The 13,560-nt window shown below is 37.1% G+C and overlaps 2 protein-coding genes and 1 long non-coding RNA gene across 4 annotated transcripts in view; 2 read left to right on the top strand and 1 right to left on the bottom strand.

The window, feature by feature from the left end:
• Nrx-1 (Neurexin 1) overlaps positions 1 to 13,560 on the top strand; it is a 186,394-nt gene that overhangs the window by 47,324 nt on the left and 125,510 nt on the right. The gene's annotated exons all lie outside the window — the stretch shown is intronic.
• LOC149942657 (uncharacterized) lies at positions 573 to 1,809 on the top strand. The gene is made up of 5 exons (XM_090178496.1): positions 573 to 833; positions 897 to 956; positions 1,022 to 1,151; positions 1,222 to 1,268; positions 1,337 to 1,809. Exons 1-5 carry the CDS (start codon positions 788 to 790, stop codon positions 1,609 to 1,611), a joined length of 558 nt encoding a protein of 185 aa, XP_090034622.1. The 5' UTR covers positions 573 to 787; the 3' UTR covers positions 1,612 to 1,809.
• LOC149942656 (uncharacterized) lies at positions 1,280 to 2,444 on the bottom strand. Its single transcript, XR_016481280.1, has 3 exons — positions 2,219 to 2,444; positions 1,952 to 2,151; positions 1,280 to 1,486 (listed from the first exon to the last, which is right to left on the bottom strand). It is a non-coding gene; the product is annotated as an uncharacterized LOC149942656 (long non-coding RNA).

The following is a 13,560-nucleotide window of genomic DNA, read 5'->3' as shown; positions in this document are numbered from 1 at the left end:
ATCCGTAAACAGACGATTGAAACTATTAACCCACGCGTTTTACTAAGAAATCTACACCAGCAAAATGGCGGCATTGAACGGTTCATTTTTGCTCAAATTACATTTTATTCTTAGTGCACACATGGAACTGCGTTATTTATGACGTAGGGATGCAAACTATGTATACCCTCTACGTTTTAAGCCACTCCCATTTCCCCCGCTGCTCTCGCATATTCCTAGTGTATATATATAATTTCTAGATCGAATAAAAGCTATTTCGAAAGCCTATTACGACTTCTATCTTTTCAAGTGTCAGGCTTAAGAAATACTTTGGCAAAGCCTGTTATTTTCGACGTTATCTAGACGTATTTTGTTTTTCTTATTTCTTCTAGGAAAGGACTTTGTTTTCGAAAAAGAATAATTTTCTTTTTCACGTCCCCATGGTATCTGAAATTTTCTGTTCTTCGAAAACAGCGTAATTTTTTGTTAGTTATTGCATAGACTAAGAAAGGTTTCACAAGGACATCCCGCGGGTAAAATTTAATTCGTGAAAAGTCTCACCGCTAGATGGAGCTACTATCTCAAAATACTGGGGCAAACCAAAGACTAAAGCATGAACTTAGAACTGACCGAACAGAGACCATATAAATTGAAGGACTAAAATATTAACATGTGGTTGGTAGTTGTATGGAAGTTGCGAAATCCTCACAGCTGTTTCTTAAGCCTACTTAGACTAAGAAAGGTTTCGCATGCTTTTATGCTCTCGCTGATTTCGGTGTTAGGCGTTGTTTTATTAATGGACTAAGAAATGGATTCTGACACTAAGATGGAAAATTATTACGATATTTTTAACGGTATGTACTTCATTTTCAAATGAGCTTTTTCTATAGAGGTAAATAAATTATAACTTTTTTTAGAATCTATGTCGTCTCTCTCATCAAATGATGGAGTTTCACCTACTGATAGTATTTTTAATGGTAAATGTTTTTAACCAAATTTTGTCTATGACATGAGATTAAATTATTTTTAAATTATTGTTTAGAGTCTTTCTCGACTGATGAAGAGTTGGTGAATATTCCAAGTACAGTACAAGATATAGTAGATACAAAACTGTCAACTACTTGTAAAGAATGTATTGCAAGAAAAAATGAACTTGATGCAGAAAATTCTAAGTAAATCATTTTAGAACTTTGTGCAGTTTTGAAAATATATATATTCTCAACTTTATTATTTTAATTTTAGAATTAAAACACCTAGAAAGAAGAAAGTATTAAAACACACTTTAACAAGTAAGTATGTCATGTTATTTGAAATTTAATTGTGATTTAACTAATAACGTCGTTGTGTAACTATTAAGAAGATAAATTTGCCTCTTCTGTTGAAATATTCTTTAATGAATGTCTTCAGAATCTGAAAGGAAATGGACGAACGTACCATGCTGTAGAATACAAAGCTGTATACGCTTGGCTTGCTCAGATCTCTTTGAAAGACATCATGTTCTGGAGTCCTATAGTTTCAAAAAATCTATCAGGAATATCTACTTCAAAATATTGGCAGAATGTCAAAAATATTCAAAACAATACAGCTATAATGGAGTCTTTTATTGGATCTTTGGATCACTTAAAAGTATAATAATTAGATGAAAACTATTCTTCTGTCCCGAACTGTTCTCTTGCAGACTATTTCGTCTATAGAACCTTTCGGGACTGTTCAACAGTACCAGTGGCGTAGCCAGAAATTTGTTAAGGGGGGTCTAAGTATGCGAATGGTAAGAGGGGATCGAGAAGGGGTGAAAATTTAGTACAGTCAAAGGTAGGTTTAAGTGGGGCCTAGACCCGAAAACCCCCTTGTCTTTTAGTTTCTCTCGTCTTGGATGATCTTCCAGACCAAGTTCAATTGGGTCAGGAGAGTTTTCTTTAGGACCATTTTCACCATAAAAATGTTTTGAACAAACATAAGTAGAGCTATTTACATTTTCAACTCCAAAGTTTGGACGATCCAAATTTAGCCAAGCGAGCCAGCGCAAGCATTTTTCATGTTGGCGCTTTGGTTTTGGAAAGGGAATAAAAAACACATTGCTCATGTGTTCTTTCATAGCATATCGGCTATCACTTCTACACCTGGGATGAATACATCCTTTATTTTGAGGCATATCCAAGGTTTGAAAACAACCTAATTGAACCAAATCTTTTTTATAACACAAATTCGTAATATATATTCAAAATGTAAATTAATTTACCTTTTCAAGTTCTTATTCGGCAAGCTGAAAGACCACTCGATCTGCTTTAAAAAATTGCATAATACTAAAACCTAAGCAGACGACCTTAACACCACGTGATCACTAGTTTCGCGAAAACTCGCTACGAGCGCGGCCGTTCGTCCCAGCTTCGGCTCAAGGAGAACCGAGAGAAATCCAATGCACTGGGAAAGGCGGAGAGCTCTCCGCGCGGGATGTCCTTGTGAAACCTTTCTTAGTCTATGGTTATTGCTACAGGCAAACTTCGATTTAGTTTGAATTTCTGCATCGTAATAATGAACTCCGAAAAGGAAGAAGCCCTTCTACAGTTAAAATCTCTTTTGCTAAAAATCGTTGTTTTGTTTGTGTAGTTCAATTGACGTTTCGGTTTTCGCTAGAGACGCATTGTAACCCGGCCACCTGAATTAATGGCTTTAAAAGTCGTTTGATGACTAGATGATAATTTCCGGTTTTCAAAATATATATGCATATGTAATATAATCACTCAAAAGTATGCCATAAAAGCATTTTCTTTAATGAAACCTTGTTCACCGGATGTGACGTGAATTACGTCACTTTCAACTCCGTGACGAAAAACGCGTCATCAACTTTAGTAATGGCAAACGGAAGTTAGTGAAGAATTGCTGGCGCATTTCTAATTTTTACAATCTGCAGTTTAGCTCATGTCTCGCGATCACGTGATTTCGTTCCCATGCAGGGCCGGATTAACCAATAGGCCGAATAGGCCTGGGCCTACCCGTTCAAAAATCGTGTATAGAATATCTATAGAAATATATAGAGGGTTATAGAAAGGCTATGGGACACCATAGGAATATATTTTTCTATACAATTTTCGAAGAAAATACCACTAACTTTTTTTTGGGAAATGTTTATGGTTTTAAAAACTTCAAATGTCTATAGATATTCCCAAAGTACTCTATAGGTTTTCGATCTATCCCATCAAGCCCTTACAAAAATATGTCTATTGAAAACCCGAGTTTTATCTCTATAGTTTTCCTTGGTTTTTAATACTTTTCCTAGGTTATTGTAATGGTTTATCTTTGGCTTTTTAGTAGATTTTATTTCGATACTTGAGTTAATTTCTGAACCTTTTATTAAAGTTATTTATATAGATTTACCAAATGTTTTGAACAAACTTCACTGGTAATTTTAGTCAATTGCTATAGAATTTATTGTGTTTTTTGTTGTTAAAACACCAGTTTTTCACTGGTATATAGTGGAATTTCCGTAGAATTGGCCGTTATTTTAAACAGCAATTATTCATTTGTAAATTTAGTGGAATTTCTACACGATTTACAAATTGTTTTTTTTTTAGAAAACAGCATAAGTAACCGGGTAGCGGGTTCCAGATTTGGCTTGTTGAAACTATTGCATCATCCTTTAAACACATTATTCGCCTATTTACATGTATCACAACAAACGGAAGAAACGATAATTAATAGCAAAGACCTGGGACTTTATGTTGCAGACAGTGTGATGCTTTTCAAGAAAATACCCTCAACTTTACGTAATTAAGCAGCTTGTCGTGTATCAGAAATAAGGTGCATTTAATTGACTATGTACAGTGTTACCGGTCATAGCGTATAAATAGTCTTTGAATACAAGTTTTCGGTCTCTACCGAAAGATATGATATCCAAGTCTCAAGGTCTCATTCGGAATATATGGTCTCAAGGTCTCCGTTGGAAGATTAGGTCACTTGGGTCTCCAAATCGCCGCCGGAAGAACTACTCTCCAGGTCTTTGCCGAAAGATCTTATCTCTGGGTATTCAGATCTCCGTCGGAAGGTCTGGCCACTAGGTCTACGTCGGTAGGTCTCGTCTCCAGGTCTCCGATGGTCTCTGACGGTTTCTGATATATAATTTCCACTTTGTTTTGGTAACAATTCTCCGGTCTTTCGTCTTAACTGAAAGTCTTGGTTTCCGGTTTTTCAATAATTGTTTTTCTAAGTGAAATTTAATTTAATATTTGAAACCGTTTCGATAACTAATAGACTTTGGATCTTCTTAAAAATCAAGCCGGCGAAGGAGATTGTTCAGGCCTAGCATTTCGTATGAAATGTGGATGCCACGGTTTGCCACATCTGTCGTAATTTTTGATTTCTTTTGCATTTTACCGTTTGCATAAATTGAATCATTTGTTATGAATATTTATATCTCGAAGTCAACGTTAGCTTCTCGGCCTTTTGGTTAAGACAAAAGTGTAGTATAAGTGTTCTAGATACTCTTAATGAGGTTCACTTGGATGTTAATTGTTGTGGCATCTACCCCAAGTCAATCTGAGCTCCTCTGCAAGCTGTTAAGAGTTTTCGTAAAAGGATATTATAATATTCAAAGAATTCTCTAACACACTCCAATTATCCAATTTAATTCTATAATAAAGCTATAAGAACTCTAATAAAATTCGAAAGTTATACTATAGATATTCTATACAGTTTTTCTATAAAAACAACCAATAAAAACCTTTAGTGTTCTAAGATATTGTTAAGAACATCTTTGGATGGGTTATAATGTTTTCTGAAATAACATTCGGTAAATTCTATAGATTTTCTACTATAATTAACAGTAAAAAATTGGTGTTTTCTAAAACATAAATCAGCCTATTCTATAGAAATGCCACTATTTAAAATTGAAAATTTTCTATTTTCAAACAAAAAACATTCGGTAAATTCCATAGAAATTTAACTATATTTACCAGTGCAAAAGGGTTTGTTTCCTCAAAAACCAATCAGATAATTCTATAGAGAAAACTTTAAAAGGGTTTTTTTTACAGAAAATTGACCCAAATTTCTAAAGAAAACCCATTGAAAAACCAAGGAAAAGCTATGGAGATAAAACTTGGGTTTTCTATAGACATATTTTTGTACGGGTAGGGCACCAAGCCTACAAGGGGCACCAAGAGGGTTCGAAAAAAATAAAAGTACAAAACTTTAATCATTTGCTTTTCACTAAATATTTTCCGGAGTTATTTTAGTAAATGCGTCCACCCCTATGAACCCAAAACGTTTGATTGTCACATTCTCTGACGGACTGCCGTCTAGCCCCTGACGACATACTAAATCTGGCAGCAAAATGAATTTTCCTTCCATTTCTGAATTATAAATTGAGGACGCGCCTAGCTCGCTTCGCTCGCTATTGAAAGGGGGCACCAAAATTAACTTGAGCCTAGGGCAACATAAAGTCTTAATCCGGCCCTGTTCCCATGGTAACCTTTTCAATAGCCCAAATATTATAAGAATTGTATGTTTCGTGTAAAACCAGGTCTCTCACTGATTTTTTTCTATTGGAACGTTATACTGGCATACGGTGATAAATTATGTTACATCTGATGTAAGCATAAGTAACATAATAACAATAAGTATGACACTTCCTATTGCTTTAATGCTAATTTTCTAACCGAACCTTTTTTCGGCACTGATACTCTCTTCAAGCTGTGACTTGGACTCGCGACTTACCGTTTTGGATGACTACGTTTTGATAAAAATTTAAGCCTAATATCGGAGAGCACGTGCTGGAGTCGCGAGGGGCTTTGGCTTGGTTTCGAAGCCCGCGTGCGAATCATGCGTGATAAAAAAAACATGAGCTCATGGCGCCGAGAAAAACGTTTTGAATTTTTATCATTTTAGCCTAATATTCCGCCTATCTATCGGAAACCAGATATTTTGGCTTAGCGGAAGTCTCGCGTATTTTAGACACTAGAGGGCTCTGTGCTGAGAAATCATCTTGATTACGAAATAACTATGAAAATCAGTTTGGTTGTAAATCTCTTTAATTGTCATACTTATTGTTATTATGTTACATATAATGTAAGTCATACGCCACTTCCGGCCTAGATTTTTTTCTGCCTGTCCCCCTTTAAATTAACTTAGTGGAGCACAAATACCCTGGTGGTAGGCCAACCGCTGGACATGTTGGCCTAATTTAAAGGGGGACAGGCAGAAGAAAACCTAGGCCTTTAAGTTTAGAAAGATTACATTTTTTGTTATATTTTGAAATGTGTTTAACTATGATCTCGCAGTTTTCAAACTATTCCTCTAGCTCTTATGAAACAAGAAAACAGTTTTCAATCCAATTTTAGAGTTGATGATGATGAATGTAGATTAACATTCTGTATTCAGTAATCGTTAACAACGACTCTATTATTGGACCGACAACCGAAGATTTTTCTATGCAAATTTATATGGTGAATTTTGCAAACGAGCTTGAGTTAGTAGCTCACTAATAAATAAAATGAACTAATGGGCTATTTTATTGAAATTCATGTGATACTTCCACGGCCAAATCGACGAAACGATATTCCTAACTGTCTATTTCGGTACATATAAAGTCATAAACCTATCGAAATAAAAAATCAAATAAACTGAAATTGTTACCGATAGAGCTAATAGCTTTTGAATGATATTTTAGAAATTAGTCAATTTTAAAGACTTCATAACAGATTTACTTTTCTTAGTGGCAGACGCCAGTACTAAACATTCGAAAGCTTCAATTTTAACGATTTCTACGAATAACACGATCCAAAAGTAATATAATAACCATAAGTATGACATTTCCTATCGTTTTCACGCTAGTTTTACTACCGAAACGTTTTTCAACACTGACATTCTCACCCAGCTCCAACTTGGACTCGCAAACTAACTAAGTCCATGGTAAAACTTGTTGAGGTTAACGATAATAGTTAGGAAGCTGTTGGCTCGCATGGCATGAAGAACTTACCACCACCCTCCTACGCATTGTAACCCGGCCATCTGTTTAAAGGCATTAAAAAGTCGTTCGATGAATTGGGCCTTAGGTGGTGCCTTGGGTATTAAGTTAAGTTAGTAAGAACCACCTATGGACTGCATTGCTATGTTATGTTTGCTCGAAGACCTGTTGGTACGAGTTATTATTTTAATTTCTTCAAATTTGTTTAAGGTTTAGCTTTTTACCTTTGTTCCTTTTCATTATGGACTATTCTACTTATTCGCGTATGTTATACCACTCCTTGGGTATTAGCCTAGCTGATTATTATAATATTATTAAATAATATTTCGCCTAGGGTATATTTAGACACCAGGAGGCTCTGTGTTGAACTAAACCTTGAAAATCAGTTTAGTGATAATTTTGGCTAATTACCTCTCCGATGGGACTTTGTACCCTAGGAGGGGTTATACAACCACCGTGTCTGTCTGTGGGTCTATCTGTCAGGCCTGCGAACTCGTTCGCATTTTCAGGGCAAAGGGTAATCACTGCGTACGCAGTTTCTTAGAATCAGGTAAAAGGTTTTTCCAAAAGCGCCCTCTTTTTGTCATAGGGTGTAGTATAATTTTTTAATCGGCCGGGATTTGAACCCGAGCCCTCTTGCACGACAGGTGAGCGTTCTACCGCAGAACCACGGATACAGTTACGCTTCACTGAAAATTAAAAACTCTTCCGAGGAGAGGTATATTTTGGCTTGCCAACTTGTTACCATATACAATGCTTATCGCGGCAGAGTTTCGTCTCGATGTGGCTGACGGCTTTTTGACGTCACTATGTTAGCTTAACAAACAACTACGTGAGAGGGGAGCGCGCGCAAAGGCGATTTTTTATCTCGTAGGCGGGGCCAAAGCCATCAGAGTGATCTTATCATACGCGATACGGTAGAATAAGCATTCCGAGTAGAGGTATGGATTCCTGATTCTACCTATTAGCGTATTTTATCACTCTTTGGGTATTAGCCTAGATGATATTATATTATTTTAGTAGTAGAATATTTCGCCTAGACACCAGGAGGATCTATGTTGAACTAAACCTTGAAAATCAGCTAATTTCCATATACAATAGTGTTGTCGTCTGATACCATTTTGAAAACTTTTAACGTCACAGCTGTAGTGTTAATAGTGGCCGCCATGACAGTTACCGTTTTTTTATCAATAGGCAAATTACAATGGTGACGTCGCAGGGTTTCAGACGACAACACTCTATTGAAGATTGTTCTGATACAGAATCGACATTAAGAAACCGTCTAATCCAAGTCTATTTTAAAAAAGGTGCTACCATTAATTCCAGAGCTATTTCGTAACGTAAATACTCGGTATCTTGGGACCACTAGCGTCCGTAATTTATGACGTTAAGAATACGCGAATAGTAGATCAAAATAGGCGAAACGCCTGTAGATATGTCGAAACTGCTCGGCAGCCGTGCTTTGGGGCGTTGTGAACTACCAGGAGTAGGGACGAAATGTTTGTTTACAGTGGGTCGTTTGTTTTATCCGGGCAGACACTTGGGAATGAAGTATACCTGTCTCTCCCCCTCTCCCTATTCCGTTCCATATAGTTCCATTATTTCTGCATGCTTGAGTGACTCTGAGTCAGCCTGCCATCAAATGGTTTTCTAGCAGCGTGCCCCTGTCGCCCGTGTATAAAGCCAACGAAATGGCCAATTTCTGGCCATTTTATATCGCTAATCTTAATGGCTGGCACTGACGTGGTCCCCGGAGTGATACATAACGAACCGTAGTCGAATATAGAATAACAATGGCTCCCACAGCTCTTAATATACCGCCTTATGGTAGCCGATCTAGTTAGTCAATAAAAGTCTCACGTTCGTTTCTATCTAGCTGACCAAGTTGAAATAATCGCTTAGAGGGAGACCATTTCGAAGATCAATTATATACCTTTATTATATATTATCAAGATTTTTATAACTATTTTGGTAAAGTTTAAAAAATATGGGTATCCCCTAGACCCTACTTAAAAATCTGTACACCAATTACAGTCATATGCAACTGACAAGGAGACTACCCGAGGTGTTACACACCGATTCTGTTCAAACTCGGGGGATTGGTAGACCTTCATGTAACTTGAAAAATCCTAAGGGGATTTTATTCAATGGGCAACGGTTTTGCCATGGCAACGGAAAATGTTTTTGACAACATAAATGGAAATTTTCCCATTGAAATAACATGGGATTTTGAAAAAAAAAATAAAATACCAAAATTATGAAAAAATTATAAAAATTGACGAAAAAAAAATCAAAATTGATCACATTTTGATCAATTTTTAAAAAAAAATTCCCAGGGAAATATACTATTATTATAATTTAATACGTCTTTCTAATACATACATATTTTATTTATCAAATGTAATTTTATGAGATACTTGATTAATAATCAGCTAGGCTAATACCCAAGGCACCACACTAGCTATTACCGTAGACCTTCATGTACCATGAAAGCTCCTATAGGGAAAAGTTTCAAAGGCCAATTCGTTTTGCCATGGCAACCAGAAAGGTTTTTTACAACTCAAATTTAATTAACTTTCTCTACGTAAAATAGGATGGAAAATCACGGTTTGTAAACCCTTATGATTTTACCCAAGCGTTTTGCCAAATTTTTTTTTTTTTTTTTTTTAAATGGCAATTACCATCCGTGATTTTCCCATGCTCAAGTAAAAACATTTTTGATTTCCATGGAAAAACGAATGGAAATTGAAACCTTTCGCTTTAGGAGCTTTCAAGGTATATGAAGGTCTACTTAACCCCCGAGTTTGAACAAAATCAAGGAGAAACACCTCGGGATGTCTCCTTGTAAGTTTCAAGGTCATGATAGTGACAACCTTATATTTTCAAGATGGTGATTTTGGGGAAATTGAAATGACACTTGCCTTGAACTATTAAAGTTTTACCAAAAGCATATAAAATATCTCTTAAAAGAGAAGTATCCGTGTTCGCAAACTCTTAGTAATTTGCAATGATAGTTTTCCCCCGCAAATCGCGGAGGTATTCACCGCATCACGGGTCAATAGTTACGCCTGTATTACTCCGCCTGACGATGCGAAACTTCAAATCGAAACTCCGTAGGTATATTTGCTTATTAATATACCATATTTCGTCTAAGCAATAAATTTCGAAAATCACTATTTGACGTATTATTGAAAAATCGATACGAGTATGCTTCGAGTAAAATGAATACTTTTGGTTCTAGCCATCGCAATAGGACCCCAATTCCGGGTCGTTTTGAAACCGTTTCGCCGTAAATGTAATAGAAGATAACGGCATTGATTTGGAAAACATCCGCCTCAATTTCCCGCCTATATTTTCTCCCTATTCTTGGTATAGTTAAGCAAACTAAGTTTCCCCATCGCAGCGTACGAAGGGGGATTCAGGCCATCGAATCGGAGCGCGTTGGACGCGGGCAGCCAACCGCCCGTTCGAGAGAAGCCGGTACTCGAAAACGACTGATACAGGATCTATAACAAGTACTTAAAGTCGGGGAAAGAGGGGCTACTAAAGCCCGCGCTGCCGCTGCGAAAGAGGCGGGATGAGAGAGACGAGAGCAGCGGGGAAAACATCCCTTCAGGAGCTGCCATAGCGGCGACCTGGAGACGCGTATAGGACAAGTATCGGGGATCGCGTACCCTCCACCCTACTGCACTCTTTCCCTTTTTCCAGCTTGTCTCTTTGGGATCAGTCTGCCCAGGTATCAGCCTGAGAGGTCGGGAATAGATGGAGATCCCCCCCCCCCCCAGAATATCTCCGCGACCAGATATAAAGGCAGGTAAATCGAATAAAAAGGAGCGGCGAAACTATTTGACTCGCTCGACGATCATCCCCGCGTCGCCTCTTGTTCGTGTCTCTATACACAAATCCGACCGGCTGATAGCTCCAACGCGCCCAGCTGATTGGATGCTATCTACGAGCGAGAGGGGAGCCCCCCCCCGCACCCGATGGCGGACGTAGCTGCAGGGGTGAAAAGAGGTGGATTGAATCGATTGCTCCGTACAATAAACCAACAGTTCATTCGACCGGACTCCGTCAGGAACCCGTCAGTTTCGGCGCTGGTACAATCTCGATCCAAACTACCTACGCTTCTGTATTTCGTCCTTTCGTTTCACTTATACAAGGATCTTTTATTTTATTTAACTGGCGGATTTGACCTCCCTTAAGACGCGGCGTGGTTAGCACTTTCACATCGCATCAAGAGGAGCCGGGTTCGATCCCAACTTGTGGCACTGGGTGAATAGTGCTCGGAATTGTTTATTCATTATCCACAAATTTTCCGATTTATTTAAAAAACGTTGGTAAAAAGAATATCATTTTAACTTATTTAATTATGTTTTTTACGCAACCAAGCATTTATTTGAATAAAAGGTTACTATTTTTATTCAACTATTGGTTAGTTAAATAAATATTATTTAAATATCGCCGAGCTTATTTTATTCATTGATAAAAATTAATCGAAATCCGAGCACTAACTCGGAACCATTCCTTCTGCTTAGAATTTGCAAGTTCTTTCCTCACTGGTTAAAGGGGTTTTCCACCAGCTCTTCGGTTTCCTCTTTCCATAAAAATTTGTATAGGTTAACGGTATTAGTTAGGGTAGGGAGCTGTTGGCTCGCGTGGAATGAAGGGCTTGCCGCCACTATCCTACGCGTTGTAACTGGGCTATCTGTTTAAACTTCAAAAGTCGCTAGCTGACTTAGGCTTAACGTGGTGCCTTGGGTATAACCCTAGCTGATTATTGTTATTATTATTACTAGCTGAGATACTTGGTATTTCCCGGGGAAATATGGCTAATTGTATAACCAAGGAAAAAGCGCTTGCGACGAAACTTCGACACATTCAACATGAAAATAGAACGCTGCCATAACTGTCTCACGCATGGCACCGTACCCAATATAACCACTTGGTTAATGACAATATTTACCAATTATACGTTGATTACATAATAATTTGCCTTTTATTGTACGGCCTAGTGTCTATAGAAGAAGGTTTTTAAAACAAATTGCAATAATTTAAGTTTTTTCGTGTGTATGCCTAAATAATTAAGAAACTCGGTCTTTTGGCTAAGATCAAAGTGGAGTATCTTGTAAATAGCGAATATACCTAATTATTAAATTAATTCAATTAATGAAAGTTGTTTTGCCGACCGTAACCGTCGAAAACCACAGTCAGGGTACCATGAGATAGTATACCATATGTGGTCGACCTAAGTTTGAAAACTGTAGATTCCTATAGCGGACAAACATATATACACAATGTTAAGTTAAAAGGAACCACCTATGGACTGCATTGTAAAGGATTATATAATTAGCGAATAAGTAGATTAGTCCATTATGAAAAGGGATAATAAAGCTAAACCCTAAACAAATTTGAAGAAATTTAAAAACCTACTAATAGCTCGTACTTAACATTGCGTATATACTAATCTCCCCCACTCTCCGCCACTCTCCCCCTATTCGGCTTTCCGTTGCTATGGAACTCGTTTTGCAATTTTTAATGTTTAGGCTTAATTTCTCTATTCGGTGTTATAGGGAGCGAGCGATTGACGTGCAGCGCCTCTCGTGGCAAGCTCGCGCGTAACTTGGTTAAAAGTTTTTCCCCGCCCCCATTGAAATTAATGTAAAGTTGGCGATAATTAAACGTTAATTAACCTACCAAATGATATCCGAAATATTCCACTGACAATCTTTCCCGTTAATATGAACTTAAATGTAATATAAAATCGTCTTGAAAAATCATTTATTGCTTTATAACATTCAAAACTAATATTTTTCCCGCGCCATGTAGATAATCGAACATCTGCTCGTCTAGGTAAAGTTTGCGTGGTCAACCCGCGTATTAGAAAGCAAATAAAAGGCAGTGAATCTTGCCCAGTACTAAGCTTCGGTTTAATCTGTCGCGTATTTTCAAACGGAAAAACCCAAACGCTCCTTGTAATAAGAAACAAATAACGAAATACGTTCTAAGTCCATTTAACGCCAAAAATCCCACGTATTTCGTTATTTGTTTCGTATTACAATTAGCGTTCGCCATCATTTAAAGATACTACTCGGGTTTTTGAGTTTCAAAATACGCGGTAGATTAAACCGAGGCTTAAGGCTGGGCAAGAGTCACCGCCTTCAAATTTTCGTTTACTTTAAAGATACATTGTGAACGAACCAATGGATGAAAAGTTATGAAACTAGCTTTTAAATAAACCTGGAAACTTATTTCAAGTCATATTTATAATTCACTGATGACAAAATTCGCGAAAAGTATTAATATCGTTCCGAATTACAACCTACTTTCTAAAATCTCATTTTGCTTTCTAATACGCGCGTTGACAACGCAAACTTTACCTAAACGAGCAGATGTTCGATTATCTACATGACGCGTTAAAAATATTATTTTTGAACGTTATAAAGCGATAATCGATTTTTCAAGACGATTTTATATTACATTTAAGTTCATATAAACGGAAAAAATTGTCAGTGGAATATTTCATTTACTATTTGGTAGGTTAATTAACGTTTAATTTTCACCAACTTTACATTAATTACAATGGGGGCGGGTAAAAACTTTTAACCAAGTTACGCGTGATCTCA

The sequence above is a fragment of the Leiobunum rupestre genome, chromosome 6, assembly GCF_980474605.1.
Source record: "Leiobunum rupestre chromosome 6, qqLeiRupe1.1.hap1, whole genome shotgun sequence".
NCBI classification, from domain to species: Eukaryota; Metazoa; Arthropoda; class Arachnida; order Opiliones; family Sclerosomatidae; genus Leiobunum; species Leiobunum rupestre.
Note: the sequence above shows the minus strand (reverse complement) of the source record. Positions and strands in the feature narration are given on the sequence as shown.